This window comes from Citrus clementina, unplaced genomic scaffold (assembly GCF_000493195.1).
Source record: "Citrus clementina cultivar Clemenules unplaced genomic scaffold, Citrus_clementina_v1.0 scaffold_3, whole genome shotgun sequence".
NCBI lineage: Eukaryota > Viridiplantae > Streptophyta > Magnoliopsida > Sapindales > Rutaceae > Citrus > Citrus x clementina.
Window position 1 is genome coordinate 17,588,277 of NW_006262339.1, and position 21,862 is coordinate 17,610,138.

A 21,862-nucleotide genomic window follows, 5' to 3' on the forward strand; every position below is an offset into this window, starting at 1 on the left:
TCACATGCACATGATATACAAATGAATATAGGTGAGAATAATTAGCTGGTTTTCTAGTTCATATCTCTATTAGAGTCTTTAACCTAATTGTTGTTGATGGAGATCGATTAACCACATAACTAGCAGTTTTGGCTACTTTTGCCCAGAATGAATTAGGTATACCAACAGTCCTTAACATAGCTCTTATTCTTTTTTTAATAGTTCTATTCATTCACTCTGCCACTCTTTTCTGTTGAGCAGTGTATGCAACTGTGAACTGACTTTAAATACCTTCTTTTTTATATAATGTAAAAAACTCACCATTTATGTATTCCCTAACATTATCTATCCTCAAACACTTAATCTTATTCCCTGATTCAAGTTCAACCCACGTTTTGAATTCTTTGAACACTGGAAACACATATGACTTTTTCTTGATTGGATATACCCAACATCTCCTAGAATAAGTATCAATAAAATTCACTAAGTTCTTTACACCTCCCATGGATATGTTTAGTGATTCTCAAACATCAGAATGAACTAAGTCTAGAATGCATTTACTTTTACCAATAGATTTGTTGAACTTCAATCTATACTGCTTACTTGTAACACAATGCTTATAAAACGGTAAGTTTACCGATTTAAGCCCTGGAAGTAATTTTCGCTCAGAAAGAATCTTCAAACTTGTTCCGACATGTGGCCAAGTTTGAGATGCCACGTCATCTTTGACTCTTCTCCGTTTGATGCGACACATACATCAACTTCTTCTAGTGTTTCTCCTTTAAGCGTGAATAAATTAGCACCAATCTTTTTCGCTTTCATCAATTCAAGCGTGCCATTGACTATCTTCATGATCTCATTTTCTACATGAGTTTTGCATATAAGACTATTTATTTGTCCTAAAGACAATAGATTTTTCTTCAAGCCTTTGACATATCGTGCTTTCTCAATTGTGCAAACTGTACCATCAAACATTTTTATATTGATAGTACCGACACCATCGATCTCTGAGGCATGATCATTACCCCCATATACAGATCCTCTTGAGATATGTTTATATTTGTGGAACCATTTTATCTGAGAGGTCATGTGCTAGGCAACTCATGCGTCTATAAGCCAGATGTTAGATAGTCGTTTTCTGGCTTTTGAAACAGTTGTTGTCTCGCTGTAGAGTATTTAGTCATCATCCGAGGTACTTGTTACACACTCCCTGAGCATTTAATGACTTAAGATCTTTACCCTCTCTTCTTTTCTGGTTGTTTCAACATTTTTTCTTGCCACAGTTATAGCATTTGACATTCTTCTTATTTCTCAATTTTGATCTAACATGATTGTGACTCCCACTGAGGCCACATTCCGTTAATCTCCCTCTCGTCACTGATAACGCTTCTGTTTGCTGCGAACTTACTTGTTTGTCTTCCTTATTTTTTCTCCTGCTCTTTGCATTTAATATGGAGGCTGCAACATCATCGAACACTAGACTGCCCACTTAGTTATTGTTCATTAGATTGATGATGAGTTGATTATACGAATCTGATATACTTTAAAGTATAAGCTCCACATGTTCATTTTCTTTATTTTATGACTTAACGTTGTGAGTTACGAAAATAGAGTCTTCAAAGTGTTGATATGGTCGGTCATCGATGTAGATTCTATCATTCAAAGAGTATAGAGTCTCCTCTTTAAGAAGATCTTATTGTGTAGCAACTTGGCCTCGTATAATTTTGTAAGAGTATTTTGTATTTTCTTTGCTGACTTTTCTCCACCACACTGCATAACACCTCATCTGCAAGTGCCAAGTCTAGATCAACAATGGCATTGCCTTTCATCTCATTCCACTTGTCATCATCAGTCATCTCTATGAGCCTTTTTTCAATTGCTGCCAAACAATTATTTTTCCTCAATACAGCCTTCATCTTCATTTTCCATAACGAGAAATTATTTCTTTTGAACTTCTTAATTTCGTATTTTTCCACCATCGGTTTTCACCATGAACTACCTTTACTAAAATCGGCTCCCACCATTTCACGTGAACAATAACCGTATTTATGAACAGTGTCGTATACGTAAATAGTATCATATACGTGAATAATATTGTTGAGTGTTAGAAAATGTATATTTATAAAGGAGAAAATTGTCATTTTACATTTCACGTCTTACTAACAACCTTTACTTTTATGTATTTAAGCTTCTTGTAATTTAATTATGTGTGTTTTATTTTAATTAAGTATTTTATGTATTTTAGGGGTATCATGGTCATTTCACAATAAACGAGAGATCGAACGGCAAAACGGACATCACTTTTGAACTCAAGACGGTCGAAAACCTTAGGAGGAACATAAAAGGAAAAATGGCACTGTTCACATGTACGGTACTGGCTACGTTACTGTTCACGACACTGTTCACATAGACGGATCGATGACGTGGCATTGATCAATGATGTGGCATTGAGTGATGAGGTGTCACGATCCTGTTGGACTAAAATTCTTATGTACTGTTGATGGTGACGTGGCAGCATATCAGTGGACCAAAAATCTCACGTACGGTACATGTATTACACAGGATTATTTTCAACCAAACCGCGTCACTATTCAACCTGGGTCAAACCGTGTTACTGTTCACTCGCGTGGTCAAACCGCGTACTGTTGACTGATGATGTGGCGTAATCCTGAGCGTCCAAACTGTTTTTAATCTGATAGCCACTATTTACTCAATGTATTTATAAAAAGGGGGCCTCCCCCCCTAATTTGATAGCTCTGAATCCATTTTTGGGATCCATTTTCTGTAATTCCTTCTCCATCTTGTATTTTCTACGTATTTTAATAAATTCTCATTTTGCCCCTAGTTCAATTATGAGTAGCTAATTTTATTTCAAGCTTGGATTGAAGGTGAAGTCTCAACATGTGTCATGGGCTTTATTTGATAAATTTATTTTCTCTTCCCCTCTAGTTTTTGTGGATGTTTTGACTTCTCGTCGACAAATAATAATAATATTGTCTAGATACCGCCTTAGTTACACCGGTTCTCTAGTACAAAGTTATTATTATTTGGCACGATAAGCCCTTAGCACCATATTGATTAGAGTATGGTTCATGAGGTATGGATTCCCCCCTCATGATTTAATTGGCATTAATAAGGAATATTTAGCCCATCGTGCATGTTGATGCGGATCCAGATACCCAAGTACGTCAATTTAATAGATTTTCACTTCAATTTATTCTTGCCATTTTAATTTGAATTTTAGGATAATCCAAATCATTTTCACCACAAATCCAACCACCCATTTACAAAATTAATTCTACACACAATTAAAATCCACCTCCTCGTGGGATCGACACTCGTCACCATTAGTCTATTCTACAATAGATTCATGCGCTTGCAAGTTCAATAAAATTTACACAACATATACCCTGACTCCAAAAAATACAACCAGTAGCTCTGATACCGCTGTTAGAAAATTGGTGGGTGAAGTAGAGCCACAACTAAAATGAAATTTGAAGAAAATAAAGAACAAGCACAAAAAAGGATACCAAAAATTTACGTGGTTCAGCTTTTAACCTACGGCCACGGGCAAAAATAGAAGTAAAATATTTTACTATACTGGGAAAATTACAACTTCTCTCTAATAATAGAATAGAACAAGTATACTCTCTCTATAATTAGGAAAAACTATTCTCACTTCCCAAAACTCCAATTATACCCAACACTCTCAATTTAAGAGCAATTATATTAAGCTCTCAAACTCTTAGCTCTCTCAAAATAGAGGAGAACCAGGGAAATGAGGATGATTAAAATGAAAGGGTGAGCCCTTATATTTATATTAAAAATTGGCTATTATTTTAATTTTTTTCAATGTTGATGGTTGTCAAAGTCGTGTTCTACCATTTCTCTCTTCTTCTTTTTCTTTCTTCTTCCTTCTTCTTTATTCTTCAAACATTTACAGCTTCTAGATCTTCAAAATGGGCTGCTTCTAGAAGCCTTTTCTTGACAGAGAAGTCACAAGGCCAGTGACTATCCTTTAAAGCCTAGAACAAGGTAATCCAATAATTCTAGGTCATTTGTAATAATGCATGGATAATAGAATGAAATGAGATATGACCATTTGGCATGACCAAGATAATGCAAGTGGATTAAAATTATATACTAATATGATAAAATCAAAATTACCAAATAAGTTATATAATTAATAGCTTGTTAAAACCTAAGCTCTTTGCTAGTTATAAAATCCAATAAATCCTACAGGAACCCACAGTGGTACCAATCTAGCAGGGCTAAGTTTAAATAATAATATAATTTAAAAAAATGGTCAATAAATAAAAAATACTAAAATAAAAATTTATTAATATATTCAATTCAATACATTTATAATTGTCCCCAACATATTTTCATATGTTAAAAATATTGAAAAATAACTTTATCATTAAGACTACAAAATATATCTTTTACTATATATACAATAATATTATCATTCAATTATTGATCTCTCATCCAATTTCACAAACAATTTTGCACAAAATTCATAGTTGAAAATGCCTTTCTACTATAGTTGCGGTAATTGGTAAAATCAATGCTAACAAATAAACTAATGAATAAATTTTTTTCTTCTTAGTATCACCAATACTTTTTAATCTTAAAAGTTTGTTATAAGAACTCACATCCATAAGTAACCATCAAGTTGAATTTCAAGTGACATAAGATCCATGAAAGGAAAATCACTAGGATAAGAAATTCAAAGATGAAGTAGTTTTTTTTCCCCATGTGAGGTTAGTGAGGACCCTATGGATTTCAAAATAATTTTTTTTTTTTTTTGTGGATTAGAAGTGTACAAACAATTATCTAATAATTTTAGATATTTTTAAATATTAGTAGGAGTTTAACGGTAAATCAAATTAAAGATGAGACAAATATCAAAATAAATTTATAAACTTTGGAAAGTCCAGCCCCAACATGGCACCGCCGCTAGAAGCCCATAACATCTGCAAGACTGCATGTCCCCTAAATGGATTTGAGCCTTAATGAATTTACTATATAATTTGCCTAGGTTGTTTGTCTTATCTTCCACACTTACACTCTCGAAGTGGGGCCTAGGGGAATGACTTGGGTTCACTTGTACCGCATGAGAAACATATTTTTCACTTAATGAGTGATATGATATAGAGTACACGAAATGAGATATACTTTTGCATGACATCAATGGCATGAAGTGTACTGCCTTAACTTTCGCATGTGTGGCCATCACATAAATTTAAGGATTTTGTAAATAGATTTGCATGTCCTTTGTAATAGGAAGTAAATATTCTAGTTAGCTTACGTGGTTTGCTTGTATAGTCATTTGTGCATATGATAAATTAAGCATGCTTAGTATTAGGTCTCAAGTGTATTCAGTAGACCATTAGGACCTTTCATAATAGTCTTATTTGACTAGACTCTAACTATAACTCAATCTAATTTGTCTTTGTTTTTGGTCCTAAATTCATGGAGAATTTACTTATGCATTGTATTTAGATAATTAAATTAATTTAGACTATTTTTTGTATTTACGCACAGGTTGTGCAATGTAAACAAAATATGTTTTTAATTTATTAGACGAGCATGTTGAGAATAAAACTGTTCAAAATATATTTTAGGATGCAAATAGCTCACTTTTTTAATAATTGCCCTCTAATTAATATGTTACTATTTAACGTACATACTTACATGAGTCGACATATTTGTGGTTTATTTATTTATTTATTATTTTTGTCAAAATTTTCTTTTATTTAACAACTCTTGCAATTGAAGAGTTAAAATGAAAAATAATGTGAAAAAGTGGTTTAAAGAGAAGACATACATATAGAATCTTGAAACAAGGACTTAAAGGATTAGTTTATGCTGCCTATTCATGAAGCAACAAGGATTACTATGTAATAAAGACGAAAAAACTAATGATGTATTTACTAAATGGTAATCAGATTGGGTAAAATCGGAATGAGTTGGAATCTGATGAGAAATAAAAATTAAAATGAATTGTTTATTGATTAGTGTTAAAAATTGTATGTTTATTAAGGGGTAAAAATGTTATTTTGTGTTCATAATATAATTTACATTTCTAATTATATAACATATTATGAATTTGTAATTATTTTTCTAAAGATTTGATTTTGTGTAATTTTGTGTGTTTATTAGGTAAAAATAATAATTCCACACAATTTCATGCTCCAAACAAATGTATGGATGTCAAATTTGGATTACAGAAGTCCGAGAAATTAGATCATTGTCAAGGAGGATCCGCCACTTTTGTTGTAAATTTATAAGTTTTTACCACAGTAAATGTAGTAATCGTGAAATTATAAATTTTTACTATATTAGGTATTGTAATTGTTAGTGGAATGTATTGGACGTGCTTGAATGGATTTAGTTAGGTTTATATTTTTTTAGTGGGACAAATGTATGACTAAGATGTAATTAGCTTTATTTATTTATGTGGTGTGGATTAATCATGTATTAGTATAAATAGAGAGGGTAAGAACACACCTCTCCGCACCTTTCCTTCTCTTCTTTCCCCTCAAATTCTTCTTCTCATCTCTCTTTGTAATATATTTTCAAAAAATAAAATTAGTTTTATTTTTAATTTTCAAATACTTTTTTTAATTTTAATAATTCCCTTTATTTCGATTATGTTTAGCTAAATACTAATAGTTAGGGGAAAGTGAAACTCTTAGTAAAAAAATATGATTTAATCAAATTCTATTTTTAATTATATAAATTAATTATTTTCTATTTAATTTTATCCATATTTTATATTTTGAAATTTTGATTTATTGTAGACAAACATGAGAGTTTGATACAATAAATTCTTAATATCTTAGTATAAAGTAAGGTAAAATGGTATTTTGACTTATTGTAGACAAGTTAAGTTTTGGCACATTAAGTACTTAATCCACAATAAATTAATGGGAAAATAATTGTAATTTATACAATTAATCTTTTGGGTAATAAAATAAAAGAATTTATTAAATTGTATTTATTACTAACATTGGATTCATAACCGTAACTAATTTAATTTCATAGCTTTCTCAAATTAAATTACATATATTTAAATTTTATTTTCATTTTTTAGATAAACTTAAATAAACAAATTAAATCATTTCTCTGTGAATCAACCTCAGACTCACCGAGATACAGTATAACTAGGCATTTTTATACTTGGGAGTAAATTAAACACTTTTAAGTCGTGTCATTTACTTTAGCTGTATAAATAGGGATCGAAATGAGTTATATAGCAATTGATGTATTTACTTAATCGAATGTAAATGAATTGTTACAAGCAATTAAAATAATTTTGGTTGATTATTATCATTATTTATTATTATTGTTATCATCATCATCATCATTATTATTAACAACAATGACAATAACAATAATATAATATAAAAGATATTTTATTTGAGGACAAAAATGAAATTATGAAATTTGGAGGCAAAATGGGGAGTTTGAGGAATTGGAACTTGATTCTCTACCTCTCATGGGAATCAAATTTCCATTTCTTAATCCCCAAAGCATGTGGGCCTCACATGTTTTATACCGATTCTCATCTTATTTTAGCAAGTAAACACTATCAATAATTTCCATTTTGGATTTCGATTCTCCAATTTAGGAAGTAAAGGCACCATAAATAATTTCTTCAAAAGGTAAGAGATGAACTCAAACTTAAAATATATGTGTAAGCAAATAATGGGAAAAATAACCCTCTTGTTGTTTAATTAAAATAATTGAAACTTTCTTGATGTTTTAAAACACATTCACACCCTCCTTAATGTCATTTTTTACTGATCTTACCATTTAACCCTCTGTGGTTGTTTGATCATTGATGTTAGGAATACGAACACCTTTAATTATTTAATTAATTGACTAATTTTTTACTCATTATTAATTAAAAACTAAATAAAAAATTATTAGCAAAAATAAGAAAATAGTCATAATTTTTCAATTAATTCTAAAAAAATCTTTTAGAATTATGTGAAAAGTTAAAAGCAAAATTAATATACATTTAGAAAATAAAAATAATAAGTCGAATCTATTTGAAACAATAAAAGTAATATATATTTCTACATATCTTCAACCTTTTTATTCTAAATAATAGTATTTATATATATATATGTATGTATGTATGTATGTATGTATATTACTAATTTTACATTTAAGTTTTAATAAATTCTGGAAAGAATTTCAGAATTATTTAAATAATTATGACAATTCCCTTGCTTTTTCCCATATAATTTTAAATTTAATTTTTAATTAATTATGAGTAATTTTTTTTAATTATTTAAATAAATTAAAGGTATTCATACTCTTAATATCAAATAACCATGTAGAGTAAAATGATAAAATTAACAAAAAAATTGACACTCGGAGGTTTGAAAATGTTTTAAAATATGAGGGGATTTTGATTAATTTAGTTAAACAACTGTGGTTTCACCTTTTTTGCCAGTAAAGAATCAATTTGATAAATTGGATCTTGCAATTGGATTTTTATCAATATATTTCTTAACTAGAATAAATCTAAGCAATAAATAAATTTAACAAATAAGTACAATTACAATATATAGTTATTCTTAATTTTTCCGACTGAATTTAATACTGTGGGGTTTAAATCTCTCAAACTTTATCATCACCAGTCCCATTTCGGTCCTCCTTCTGCTCATCAACAGCGAATCTATCTTTCTTTTTGCCCCACAGAACGCAATAAAGCCCCACAACGATGAGAAATGCCCCTATCAAACTGCAAAATTGCCAATAAGACAAAATTTTAATTTGTTTTCAAAATTTAGTGTATATATATTAATTAATTATTAACTGTACATGTTCCTGAAAGCTGACCTGCCCAAGTGAAGTCTCTCTGCAAAAGCAATTGCGGAGAATAATGCCACAATAACGAGCTGTAAAGGACTGAACATCGCTGAAAAAACTGGCCCCTTGACGCTAATACACCATGTTTGGAGGTAATAGAGCAGTGCTGAGTTTATTACTCCCTATAATCAATTAATCACATGCAGCTCAATTTGCTATATATATGATGGATACTCAGGTAAGGATGTCCACATTTTACAAAATTCAGATTTGAACTGGAATCACAATTGTATTGCTAGCGTTGTACAACTCTAATTCTAGTTCATATCCGCAGTTTAATTACAAAACCTGAACGTCGAACATGAGCATGAGTTATAACTTATAAAATAAAAAATAATAAAAATAAATTTGTGTTTGATGTTAAAGTATATATAAAAGTATACTCACACAGTAGACTATGGTCAAAAGTTGTACGTTCCAGTCCAGCTTCCATAAGGTAGGGTTTCTTCCGATGAACAAGGCAACGAAAGAAGATTGCAATGATGCAAAGAAGCAAATTAAAGCATTCAGTGATAACGGAGCCGGGTAGTCTTTGCTGACCGTAGCCTGTAATGGTAAAGCATTTATACAAAAATATACATACGTTAGGTATTCAGATGATTGAAATCATTATCTGTCAAGAATAAGGTGATGATGAACATTTATGCGTATTTAGCAAATGTTTTAACAACTGTTACTCTTATTTTACCAGAAGGATAAGCCATGCACTCCATGAAATGTGACTGGTGAGAATAAGAGCAGAACCTTTGAACCAATTTTCATTACCATGATGCCTCAATTGATCGGTATCGTAGATGTGTATGAGGGGCTTTTGCACAAAGCCTTTCAGTAGGCATCCCCTTTTCCAGAAGGTAAAGATTAGTGACCCACCAATGCAAACAATTGTGCCTAACACTTTTGCTCCACCTCTGCCACTAGTTATCTTCACTTTCTCCATCCTGATCCAGTATGCATGAATTCGTAATAATATTGCTAAAGTAGCTAGGGTATGTGTATGTTCTTAGTACTTATAGCGTTTGAGCTATTTGTCAAATAAGTTTTTGTATTTAAAAGAAAAATTTTATTCAAAACATGTCTGTTGTCTATCTGTTTTTGTTCAAATTTATTTAATTAGTTATTCTTGACACAACTTAAAAGTAAATTTTAACTCCCAAGTATAAGAGTGTCTTGTTGTATTATAACTCGGTGAGTCCGAGGTCGATCCATAGAGAAAAGATTTAATTAGTTTATTTTATTTTATCTAAAAATTGAAATTAAAACTTGAATATAAACAACTTAATTTAAATGAAACTATGGAATTGAACTAGTTAGGGTTATGGATCCACTCTTAGAAATAAATAAAACTTAATAAATTCTTTTTGCCAATTTGTTTTAGATTTATTACTCAAAAGATTAATTATACAAATTATTATTATTTTCCCTTTAATTTTATGATGGATTAAGTATTTATTGTGCCAAAATTTAATTTGTCTACAATAAGTCAAAATACCATTTCACCATGCCTTATATTAAGATCTTAAGAATTTATTGTGCCAAATTCATTTGTTTGTCTACAATAAATCAAATTTTCAAAATATAAAACATGTATAAAATTAAATAGAAAATAATTTAATTTATAAAATTAAACATAGAATTTGATTAAATCATATTTATTTCTTAAGAGTTTCACCTTCCCCTAACTAATATTATTTAGTTAAGCATAATTAAAATAAAAAGAAGTAGTAAAATTGAATTACTTATAATTAAAAGAAATAAAAACAACTAAAATTGGAAATAAAACTAATTTTATTAATGAAAATAATTATACAAAATATTAAAAACACACCTGGAAATCAAGATTACAAGGAGATGGAGAGAATTTGAGAAGAAGAGAGTTGTAGAGAGATGATTAAAACATAAAAATGAGGCTCTATTTATAGAAAAATAAATTCATAATCCAGTGCTTTGCGGTCCATCATAGGCTTCATGCATGTGCTCCTCACAACCCTTAGATCAAGATCCAATGGCTGGTCAAACTTCAAAAGTCAACATCACACATGGCATCATTTGACTCGTCCGATTTATCCAAAGAACGGTTGAGATTTGGCGGGTTAATGGGTGGATCGGGTCGACCCAAATACAAAGATTCGGATCCTCCAACTTGCTTCACCAACCATTGCCACGTGGCACAATCATGGCCATTGAATCATGAACGGTTGAGATTTAGTCAAGATTGCCAATTATCCCATGCACTCATATCTATTGTAAGCTCATTTCATCATCCAATCAGTGCTCGGTCAACAGGAAAAGTCAACTTTTTTTACACAAGCCCAATTTTAAGCCGATCTTGACTGATCTTAAGGTTTTCGGACCTCCGGAATCCAAATTTGACCTCCGTTTATCTGTTTGGAGCCTCGAAGTACGTGAAATTAATAATTTTCCTAATAAACACATAAAAATACACAAAATTAAATATATTTAAAACATAATTAATAATTCATAATATATTACATAAACACAAATATAAATTATAACATAAGCATAAAATAACATATTATCGCTTGATAATTAAACAATTTTTAATACTAATCAATTCTCTATGTTTGAGAAATTGCTAGATTCGAAAAGCTTAAATTAATGGTTTATTAATTATTAGGGCCAAATACTAGCATTAAATACAAGTCTTAACTGCTCTACTCTCATGAAACATGGACTAAGACGAACCTTACAGATTAGTTGAAAGACTGGAGCTTAAAATTAGTGAGTAGGATTTTAAAAAAATAGTTGAAAGAATTTGAATGCAGGATACTATGTTAGGGAAACCGTTTCACCCAAAAACTTAAGTATTTAAGATAAGTTTTAAAACTATATATAATATGAACCACTACGTTATATTAGATTTATTAGAAATTTTTTATTGTAACAGAAAAAATGATATTTTCAATTAAAAACTTGCATCTAATAACTATGACAGTATCAACAAAGACATTTTGGTTAAGTTCTGAAAATATAGTGATTAACTCGATAATTGTCGCATACCCGAGTGATTAAAGGAGAATTTGCCCGGGTAAATACAAAAGTAAGGAAATTGAATAATTAATACCCGAGAAGAAACGCCAAGAGAAACGTGAAACTGGGAATAACATTACTCAGCGCAGTAGCTACTGTTAGAGAAACGTAGGAGAAACCAGTGTAATACACATTAAGATGAATGGTGGCACCAAATAATGCAAGCACAAAAATCTTTGCCATCACTGCAAATGAGAGCTTGGGGCGGTGTTTCCTGCTTTGCAAATACATTAGCATTATTGCAAACGAGATCTATATCATTATTAATTGTTCGGGGATATTATAGTGTAAGTTGAATTAAAGAATTTGAATTCAGTGCTGATTTGAGTTATATTAATTTTGTTTTTTTATGTCACGTATATTCATATTAGTATACACTTAATATATTATTTTATTAATCATATATAGTTTTTTTAAAAATTCGCAAAAGGTGATATCAGCAATGAATCCAAATCCTGAATCAATATACAATGTACTTAAGAAATGATAAATGCATACCTTTCGAGGACATAAGCAAAGGCCCCTAACAAAACCATGGCTAGTACATGCCGGTAAACCACAAAGACCAAATGATTGAGTCCCTTTTCGAGGGAAATTTTCACGAGGATATTTGATCCACCATAAGCAAATTGAACAAGTATCATCGCCACATAAGGACTATAGGCTTCCATGTTTATGCACTTCATTTTGCAATTCATAATCAGGGGAGTTCATGCACCTTGTTTATAAAGGATTGGAGAATTAATCTCAGCCACTCCTCTTACTATACGTACTTACGCCTTTTTTCCTTTTTCCTTTTAGTTTATTTAAATAAAATTAATGGATTACACATCTTATTACTCAGGTAGTGGAATTCAATATCATTCCAGCATTATATATGATGACGCTCCACAGCCACTGTTTGCATGCACACACCACTAGCACAAAATTGTTAAAACTTCTCTTTTAAAAATATTGTTGGTCTGTTATCTATCAGTTAATTAAGTTTTTGATTCAATTAGTTTATTTTACATGGAATCAGAGATAAAGTCTCATGTTTCACATGAAGAGATCTATTAAGACTTATCTTAAGAATTTTCACACGGCCTTACCTGTTAAATTAAATTTTTGAATCAAATAGTAATCGTTCCTTACAAAATTTGGTGCTGTTTGTAGAGCTAGAATACTAAGAATAAACATCGATAAAAATTTTAAACTTGAGTCAATCCTTATTAACCTTTAGATATGAGCTAGCATCATGAATTTTCATTAAACTAACATTGGGAACAAGTATATAAACTTGACGCCCATTAACCTTAGAACAAGATCACCTTACACATGTTGGGAGGTGTTAAGGAGAAAATTTCACACACAGTTCTGCTAAAAAATAATTGTGGACTAAGAAATTTGTTTGAGATCAACTACCTTCCGCATGACAAGAAACATTTGGGGGGGGGGGGGGGAATTGACCAAGTGACAGAATTAATTTTGAGGCAACCCACATTCTTTCAATTAGTTTTTGAACACAAGTTAGAAATCTTGTATGAAGAATATAAAATAGAAATAAACAAATAATATCTCACAAAAATATCCGATAACTAAAGTTTCAGAATTGGGAAGTAATATTATATTAAGGCAATATTCATTTCCTTGTTCATTTCCTTCGGCATGCCAAGTCTAGGAAGTAACTTGAAAAGCAATGGCCATGATTTATTTAGTCAGTGATACTGTTGTATTATAACTTTTAAATTATAATTATTGTCAAAAAAATTATAACTATAAAATAAAAGTTAATAGTATATAGTAGATATGATTTTTAATTATAAATTTTTTATCATGTAAGTAGTAGACCAAATTAATCTCTAAATCACAATAATTAATATTTATTAAATACTTTAATATTATAACTTTTAAATTATATAGTTGTCCAAATTCAATATTAAATAGGACTTAATATTCCCTCTCTTTTATCACTTTTTTCCTCCAATTTTTTTAATTGTTTAAGTTTGATATCATTATTCCATTGAAGCCCACCTGAATAATTATTTGGCAGAAAGCTTGATTTAAAAATCAGTTGCACCAACACTTGTACGTCACTAACTCGATATTACAAAATAGGATTAGGTTACGGTGCAATTGTGGTACCGTGTCTCAGTTGCATCGTTGCATCCAGCCGTTGGATGCACTTAGATTGGTAGGGTCCACTAGCATCCAACGGCTGAATGCAACTGTGACACGGTACTACAGTTACACCACAGGTTTTCCATGCAAAATAAATTTTTTTGTAAATAGTTATTACACACATACCTCGTTTTACGTTAAAATTGTTTTTATCCGTTAGATTAAGAAATGTCAAAATCTAACGACCCATATCTGCTGGCTGTTTGTTACATCTGATCTGACATAAGCTATGCCTCTATTCTATATTGAACGTTCAACCTAGCTGAAATGTTAGCTATTGCCTATTGTTAATCATAGCTCGGCTCATTTTCTTATCAAATTTCTACGTTTGCCGAACCTTGCTGTGTACTTCCAACTTTGTTGAACATGCATGATGCACATTTAATTCTCCAGTCACATTCTAATTAATCAAAGTTCAGCCACTTTCTCCCACTAACTGAATTCAACCATGTATATTAAGAAGTAAAGAAACATGCGGCCAAGCACTTGCCAACTAGTCAGATTGAAGCCAAGGTGACCGAACTAGGAAACTCGACCACTTTCGGCCATTAGGATTTGGTAACTAAATAGGTGGTGCTTCTTCATTCTATTCCCACTTAAATTTTATAGTCCTAATTTTATCTTCGTTTAAACATTAAAAAAAAAAAAATCATAATCAAGAAAACCCTAATTGATTGAAATCAACATAAGTTGTACGTTATATTTTCGCATCCTTAGTAATCGCGTCATTGTTGCTCGCCACCGCCGCTCATTGCTGGTGCTCATCGTTGCCCTTACGTCGCTACCACTTGACGCTGTTATAACTTAAGAATGGCAATGGGTCGAGCTAGGGCTTAGCCTCTATATGATTTATTGGGCCTAGCCCTTAAAAAGACAACCTTTAAATCCTTGGGTTGGGTGAGATTTTTTCATTTGTTTTTATTTAGAATTTTTAAGAGTTTTATTAGGGTTTTAACTTTTTACTTTATAAGAAGTGTTGTATTTAGACTTGTTAAAAGTGTTTTTAGAGTTTTGTTTTATAAGAATTTTTAAGAGTGTTCTAATAAATATTCGAGCCTAAAGGTTGGCTCGATCTTTCTGGTAAAGCCCCAAACTTGGGTCGATGATGAACTGGGTCGAGTTCTTGAGCCTTAACTCGACCCTTGGACATAAAATTTGGGACAAAACACTACCAATTAAGGCTGAGCCAATCAAACCTTGGGCTAAGTTGGACCATTTTGCTATCCCTACTACCATTGTTGCAATTGATTGAGGAATTAGATATACACAAATCCTAAATCATATTATTATTATTATTATAAAATGGTGTTCAATAATTAATTAAAAATGTTAGAGTATTTTTTTTAAAAAAAAAAAGTAGGTGTGTTAAGGTTCATAAAAAATGCTAATATTATTATTATTATTATTATTAACAATATTTTTTTAATAATAGTAACCACAATTAAAATATATAACAATGATGATGACAATAGTTAACTAATGGTTTTTTTAATAACTAGCTACAATCCAACCAATTCTAATTTTGATTGCAAGATAAAAGAAACACATCAATATGTTGTGTGCCGAAATGCGTAATTAATCGCACTAAATAATCACAACAAAATAAAAGACACAAGAATTTTACGTGGTTCGGCAATTATGCCTACGTTCACGGGAGCAAGAGAAAATAATTATTTTACTAAAAATTATTAGAGTACAATATTTGAAGAAACCTTACTTCAAATAACTCAAATATACCCAAATACTCTCACACACGCTTGAAATGAAAAATCTCTCAAATACACGCTCTCCAATTGCTCACTCTCTCAACAATTCTTCACTTGAATTGTTTCCCTCAATTTTTTTTTTTTTGGGATGCATACAAGTGAAGATTGGTTCTCTATTTATAAGAGTGCAAAATTGCACTATTGTACCTACCTCTGGCAAATCGTCAAGATGATTGGTGTGTGCTGTATTGAGTGTATAAACTTTGGTCAATTTGTCAACGCATTTTGCCAAATTTTCAAGCTTTTTGACAAATTATTATAAAGCTTTGTCTTTGTCAAAAAAAACTTGTCTTAACTCACAAATCTCCACCTCAGCCAAAATTTACCCAAATCTGAGCCAACTTCCAATGAACCATCATTCCAAAGTGGCTGCATCTTTGTGACTGCCTACGTACCCATAATCTAGGATCAAGCCAACCATAGTTCAAAAATTTTTCAAACTCAACAAATTTGAATGATTTGAATTAGTTTCAAGTAATGTTGAAACTTAACTCCATAAATCACATTTGTTAACATATTTGATAAATTATCTTTAGTATCGATCTTTCTCAATAACACAACACTGCTTTCGATAATCTCCCTCACATAATGATATTTCACATATGCGTGCTTTGTTTGAGCATGATATGTTTGATTCTTCGCTAGAAATATCGCGTTTTGGTTATCATAAAAGACCTCAATGTTTTCCTAGATTACTCTCAAATTTCCTAACAAGCCTTTCAAACAAATACCTTCCTTTACAATCTTAGTTGTTGTCATGTACTCTGCTTCTGTAGTGGAAAGAGTAATTGTCTACTGTAGAATCGACCTCCAACTAATTGAATTTCCACCTAATGTAAATATGTAACCTGTTGTTGATTGTTGTGAAAATTTTAATGTACTCACAAGCGCACGAATTTAGAGATAGAATAGTGGTAACGAGGTCGATCTCACAGGGATTGTTATAAATTGAAATGTCTAACTTAAATCTAAAATTAATATTAATTCTAACCTAGTTAAGCAAATTAAGTTTTAAGAGAAATTAAACTAATTAAACTAAGAAAACAATTAAAGCAAATGAGAATTCAATAAGACAAAAATTACCAAGGTTGCAGAATCCACCACTATTCAACTAGTAATTATCTAATTATTAATTAATCCTCAATCTTAGAGTGAAAACTCCAATTCAACATATTTCATCTCATGGATATAATAATTAAGCCCAAGTAATTAAATCTAATGTAGGTTTTTTTTCTGCTTAATAGTAAGACATCTAAGCATCCCATGTAAACATATTGAATAACAAAGAATCAAAGTTTTCTTAAGCACTCTATGTAAACAATTTAATGAAAGACATAAAATCAAAGATAATCATGTATAAACTTTATAAATCCAAGCATAGATTTAATCAAATATTAATCCTAACAATCAATAATGCATGACATAATTGATGAAAATATTTTAATAACATCCAATTAATCATGTGAAATAAAAACTATAATCATTAAAGAACATATATAGGGAATTAAATAAATAAAAAGATAATTATTTCATTGAATAGGACTTCATCCTTGACCTCAGTATAAGAAAATTCGCTAGACATACTTGAATAAAGAGCAACAAAAAAAATAAAATCAACCATGGAAGCCCAACTGCTGCAGATTTTCTCTCTTTGTCTCGCGTTTCCCTCCTCTGGTGGCTCCCCTTCTCCAAAAGCCAAAAGCTTGCTTTTATATTACTCTTTAACATGGGCCCCACCAACCTTGTTATTTCCTTAAGCCAAAAGGCTTGGCCTTTTAATTTTCTTTGCTCTCACTCACGTGCTCACCAATTAAGCTTGCACTAGGATTGCTTTTTCCACTTGTGAAAGCCAAGTGTGGGTCCCTTTAAGTTGCTTTCCATGCATTACAATGCCATGCACGTCCAGGTCACTTGAAAAATTGAAATTCTTTTTTAGTGCAAATTACTCTTGGCTTCACATGCTATAAACTCTTAATTGTGTCACGACTTTGATTGATGTTTTCCCAAACTTGTTATTCTTTATGCACTTTTTGTTTCCCAATCTCCAAATATGTATATAAATTATACTCATTAAAGGTAAAATATGTATATAAATTATACTCATTAAATACCCCCAAACTTAGATTTTGCTAGTCCTCGAGCAAAACTAAAACAAAAATAAAAATATTGAAACAAAAAGTAAATCCTAACTAAACCACTTTCGCAGGTAATCGCGATTGCATTTAGCATATGCAACAAGCCTTTAAACCCCTAGGCGGCCCTAGTGGACGAGTTATAGTCTCGTGAGGGCTTCAATGATGATACCCACAAACATCATTTTTTTAAGAATAAAAATAAAATAAAACAAAATAAGAAGAAAAAAAAAAGAACTTTAAACAAAACATGAAAATAGCCTCAAAGATTGCATAAATTATATAGCTCAAAGAAAATTTCAAATATTGGTAAAGTTATAACTTTAATTCAATAGTCAATCTCATTTCTATTTTGATTCTTGTAGTGTGTGTATGAAATCAATTCAATCAAATCAATTCCCAAAATCTTCAACATCAACAGCCTTCGCCTCAAACAAAGAAAATAGTAGGTTAAACTAATCTTATCATCTTAATCTCCAATTTTTTTTTCACAAGCTTTTATGTGCATTTTCTTTTGATTTTTTTCAGTACATGCACTTGATTTTTGTTTCTTTTTCTCTTCTTCTTCTTCTTCTTTTTTTTTTAATCATAGTCAGGAGCTTTCACTCTACCCCTTAAGATAGCCTTCTTCTCATGGTAGATTATCATCTACATACTGGTGGTACATAGGCCCAAATTACTCAAGGATAACTTCACTCTTAAGGGTTATAGGTAGATATTTCTGACTTTGGCGCCTGTGTATACTATTTTGTATTGTGGAGATAATAATCAAGACAAACAGTCATTTACTCTATCTAAAATTCTCAACTCAGGCTGCATCAATCTCAAATTTTAAGTCAAAATTATGAAAGAACTGATATTAGTGCTCATGGTTTAAGGAATCTCAATCAAGAGGAACTATCACAAGAATCAAGTATAAATTAAGAAAATATTCAACCCTTTCTAAAAACCATATTCATTGTCAATTAAATTCTTATCATTGGTTTTTCACATAAAAACAAAAAACAATACAAATTTTTTTTTTAACAAACAAATATTTTTTTTAACAAACAAAGCACACACTATTCCCACTCCCAAACTTATTCGAAACATTGTTCTCAATGCTTCACAAACAAAAGATATGCAAATGAGAGAAGAAAAAATAATAACAAAACATAAATAATAAAAAGAAAGTTGGAGAGAACACACCTGGATGGGCTGGGAAAGCCTGAACAAAATGACAACTAAAAGAAAACATTAGAAAAAAATATAAATAATAAAATAAAAAACAAAATAATAAAAAATCCTACTAACTAACTAATTAATGTAAACAACAAATCAACCAGGATCAATAAGAATTTGGTGAAAACCAAAGCAATTATATAGAAAATGCCAGAAAACATAATTGACTAAGCACTGGAGCATTTTATCTATAAAAGGATGATGGTAATGAAACTTCTCAATATCGCACTGCCTTGATCTCTTCTGTTCCATGCTTTCATGAAAGTTATCTGAAGTAGTATAAAAATCTAATAATTTAAGCACTTTAGATTTTACCACATTTTCATGTCAGAATGTGACCTATGTTGCACTTTTTTAGGAAGCAACTCCAACTTGAATGGCTCAATTTTCTCTTCAGAAGGAAGTGGCTCAATCTTTTCTTTCCACTTAATTAGATCTATGATAAGAGTCGAATCAAGTAAAGCATTAACTTCTCCAATACCACTGTCAACATCAACAGAGAAATCAGAGTTAGTTGTGCATAATGTTAATGGATTGTCACAGTGGTTAGAAATAAATGAATCATTTATTGATGCTTCTATCATATCTACTTCAACGACTTCATCATCTTCTTGTGCCAGCTTGGGAACATTAAAAATGTTTAATTCCATGGTCATGTTACCAAAAGACAATTGTATGTTTCCAGTCATGCAACTAATATGAGCATTAGTTGTAGCTAAGAAATGACGACCTAGAATAACTGGGGTATGTTTCTTAGGATCCTGTACATGCTGAGTATCAATAACAATAAAATCAACAAGATAATAAAATTTATCAATCTGTATCAACACATCCTTTATAATACCACAAGGTATTTTCATTGACCTATCAGCAAGTTACAAAATAATAGGAGTTGATTTTAACTTACCTAGTCCAAGTTGCATGTAAACGGAATAAGGCAAGAGATTAACACTAGCGCCTAATCCAATAATGCTTTATCAAAACATTGGTTCCCTATAACACATGAGATAGTAGGAGAACCAGGATCCTTAAATTTTGGTGGCATTTTACATTGAAGTAAATTGCTAGTTTGTTTAGTATAAAACGTCTTTTTAGTGACATGCAAATTTCTCTTTTTATTGCATAAATCTTTCAAAAATTTGGCATAGGAAAGAACTTGCTTAATGGCACCGAGTAAAGGGATGTTTATACTTACCTGCTTGAAGATTTCCATAATCTCACCTGTTGAAGTCCTTTTCTTTACCTTTGTTAACCTTTAAGGAAAATGAGCCTTGGGAATATAAGCTGGTGGGTCACTCTCTTCTGAATCATTTGGTGATGAGTCTTGTGATGGAACTGGATTTGAAGAAATAGGCTCAGATGTCTTTCTTGTTTGAACCTCCACTTGTTTGCTTCTTCATGCTGATGGTTTGAACTCGATCCAATTTCATGCACTCCTTTAGGATTGGGAATTGGTTGACTTGAAAACTTTCATTTTTTTCTCTCAGCTACAGTAGTTGCTAATTGACCCAATTGATTTTCAAGCTTTAGAATAACTTAAGTGTTTGACTGAAAAGCTTGTTGGGTTGACTAAATGAAACTTTGAAGTATATCCTCTAAATAAGGTTTTCTTTGTTGGGATGCAATAAATTGAGAGATAGGTTGTTGGGCAAGAGGATATACTTGGTTAGGAGGGACAAATTGTTGATTGGGCATGTTAAATTGTTGCCCTCCTTGGTTTGACAAAGGTTGATTTTGTTTCCAAGAAAAATTAGGGTGATTCCTCCAATTAGGATCATATGTGGGTGAATATGGATTATTGGGGGTTTTCTCATATGATTGTAAGGCATGTACCTGCTCAGAATAAGCCTGTTGATAGGCTGGTAATGATGGACAATTTTGTCATGTATGAGACAAGTTAGAACAAAGAGTACAAACCTCATTAGCTACACTAGGTCGATAATTCATGGATTGGTTCAGAGTTAAGGCATCTACTTTCCTAGAAAGCGTAGTTAGAGTGGCTTTCAGATCAAAGTCATCCTTAACTTCATATAACCACTTTCTAGAAACTTGAGATGATTTTTCCCTTCAATTTGAAAAATCCCACTGTTGAGAATTCTCAGAAAGTGAATTAAAGAAATCTCATGCAGCCCATTCATGTAAGTTCAAAAATCTCCCACCATTCATAGACTCTACCATATGACGATTTGACATAATTAAACCATTATAAAAGCACTGTATAAGTCTCTATTTCTCAAAACCATGGTGGGGACACTTAAGGAGTAAATCATTAAATCTTTCCCAACACTCATAAAATTGTTCACCCTCTCTTTGATAAAAATAACTTATCTCTCTCCTAAGGACATTTGTTTTAGACATAGGAAAAAACTTGGTGAGGAACTTATTACTCAATTCATCCCACGTAGTTATAGACCCAGCAGGAAGCGAATTCAACCAAGCTTTCGCTTTGTCTTTTAATGAGAAAGGGAACATACGAAGCCTAATTGACTCATCATTAAAATTTTGAAAACGAAATGTAGAGCATATGTCAAGAAATTCCTTAATGTGCAAATATGGATCCTCTCTCTCTAACCCATGGAAAGATGGTAAAAGTTGAATGACAGAGGGCTTGAGTTCAAAATGTGTTGCTGTGGTTTGTGGCAACACAATACAAGATGGTTGGTTGGC

General features: G+C 31.2%; 1 protein-coding gene and 1 non-coding gene across 2 annotated transcripts; one reads left to right on the forward strand and one right to left on the reverse strand.

The window, feature by feature from the left end:
* Positions 1-8,616: 8,616 nt before the first annotated feature.
* On the reverse strand, positions 8,617-12,587 carry LOC18047610 (WAT1-related protein At5g64700). Its single transcript, XM_006441350.1, has 6 exons — positions 12,415-12,587; positions 11,951-12,130; positions 9,557-9,806; positions 9,256-9,414; positions 8,839-8,990; positions 8,617-8,740 (listed from the first exon to the last, which is right to left on the reverse strand). The coding sequence occupies exons 1-6, from the start codon at positions 12,585-12,587 to the stop codon at positions 8,617-8,619; spliced, it is 1,038 nt and encodes a 345-aa protein (XP_006441413.1).
* Positions 12,588-21,431: 8,844 nt separating this feature from the next.
* LOC112100469 lies at positions 21,432-21,538 on the forward strand. Its single transcript, XR_002906840.1, has one exon. It is a non-coding gene; the product is annotated as a small nucleolar RNA R71 (small nucleolar RNA).
* The last annotated feature ends 324 nt before the right edge of the window (positions 21,539-21,862 follow it).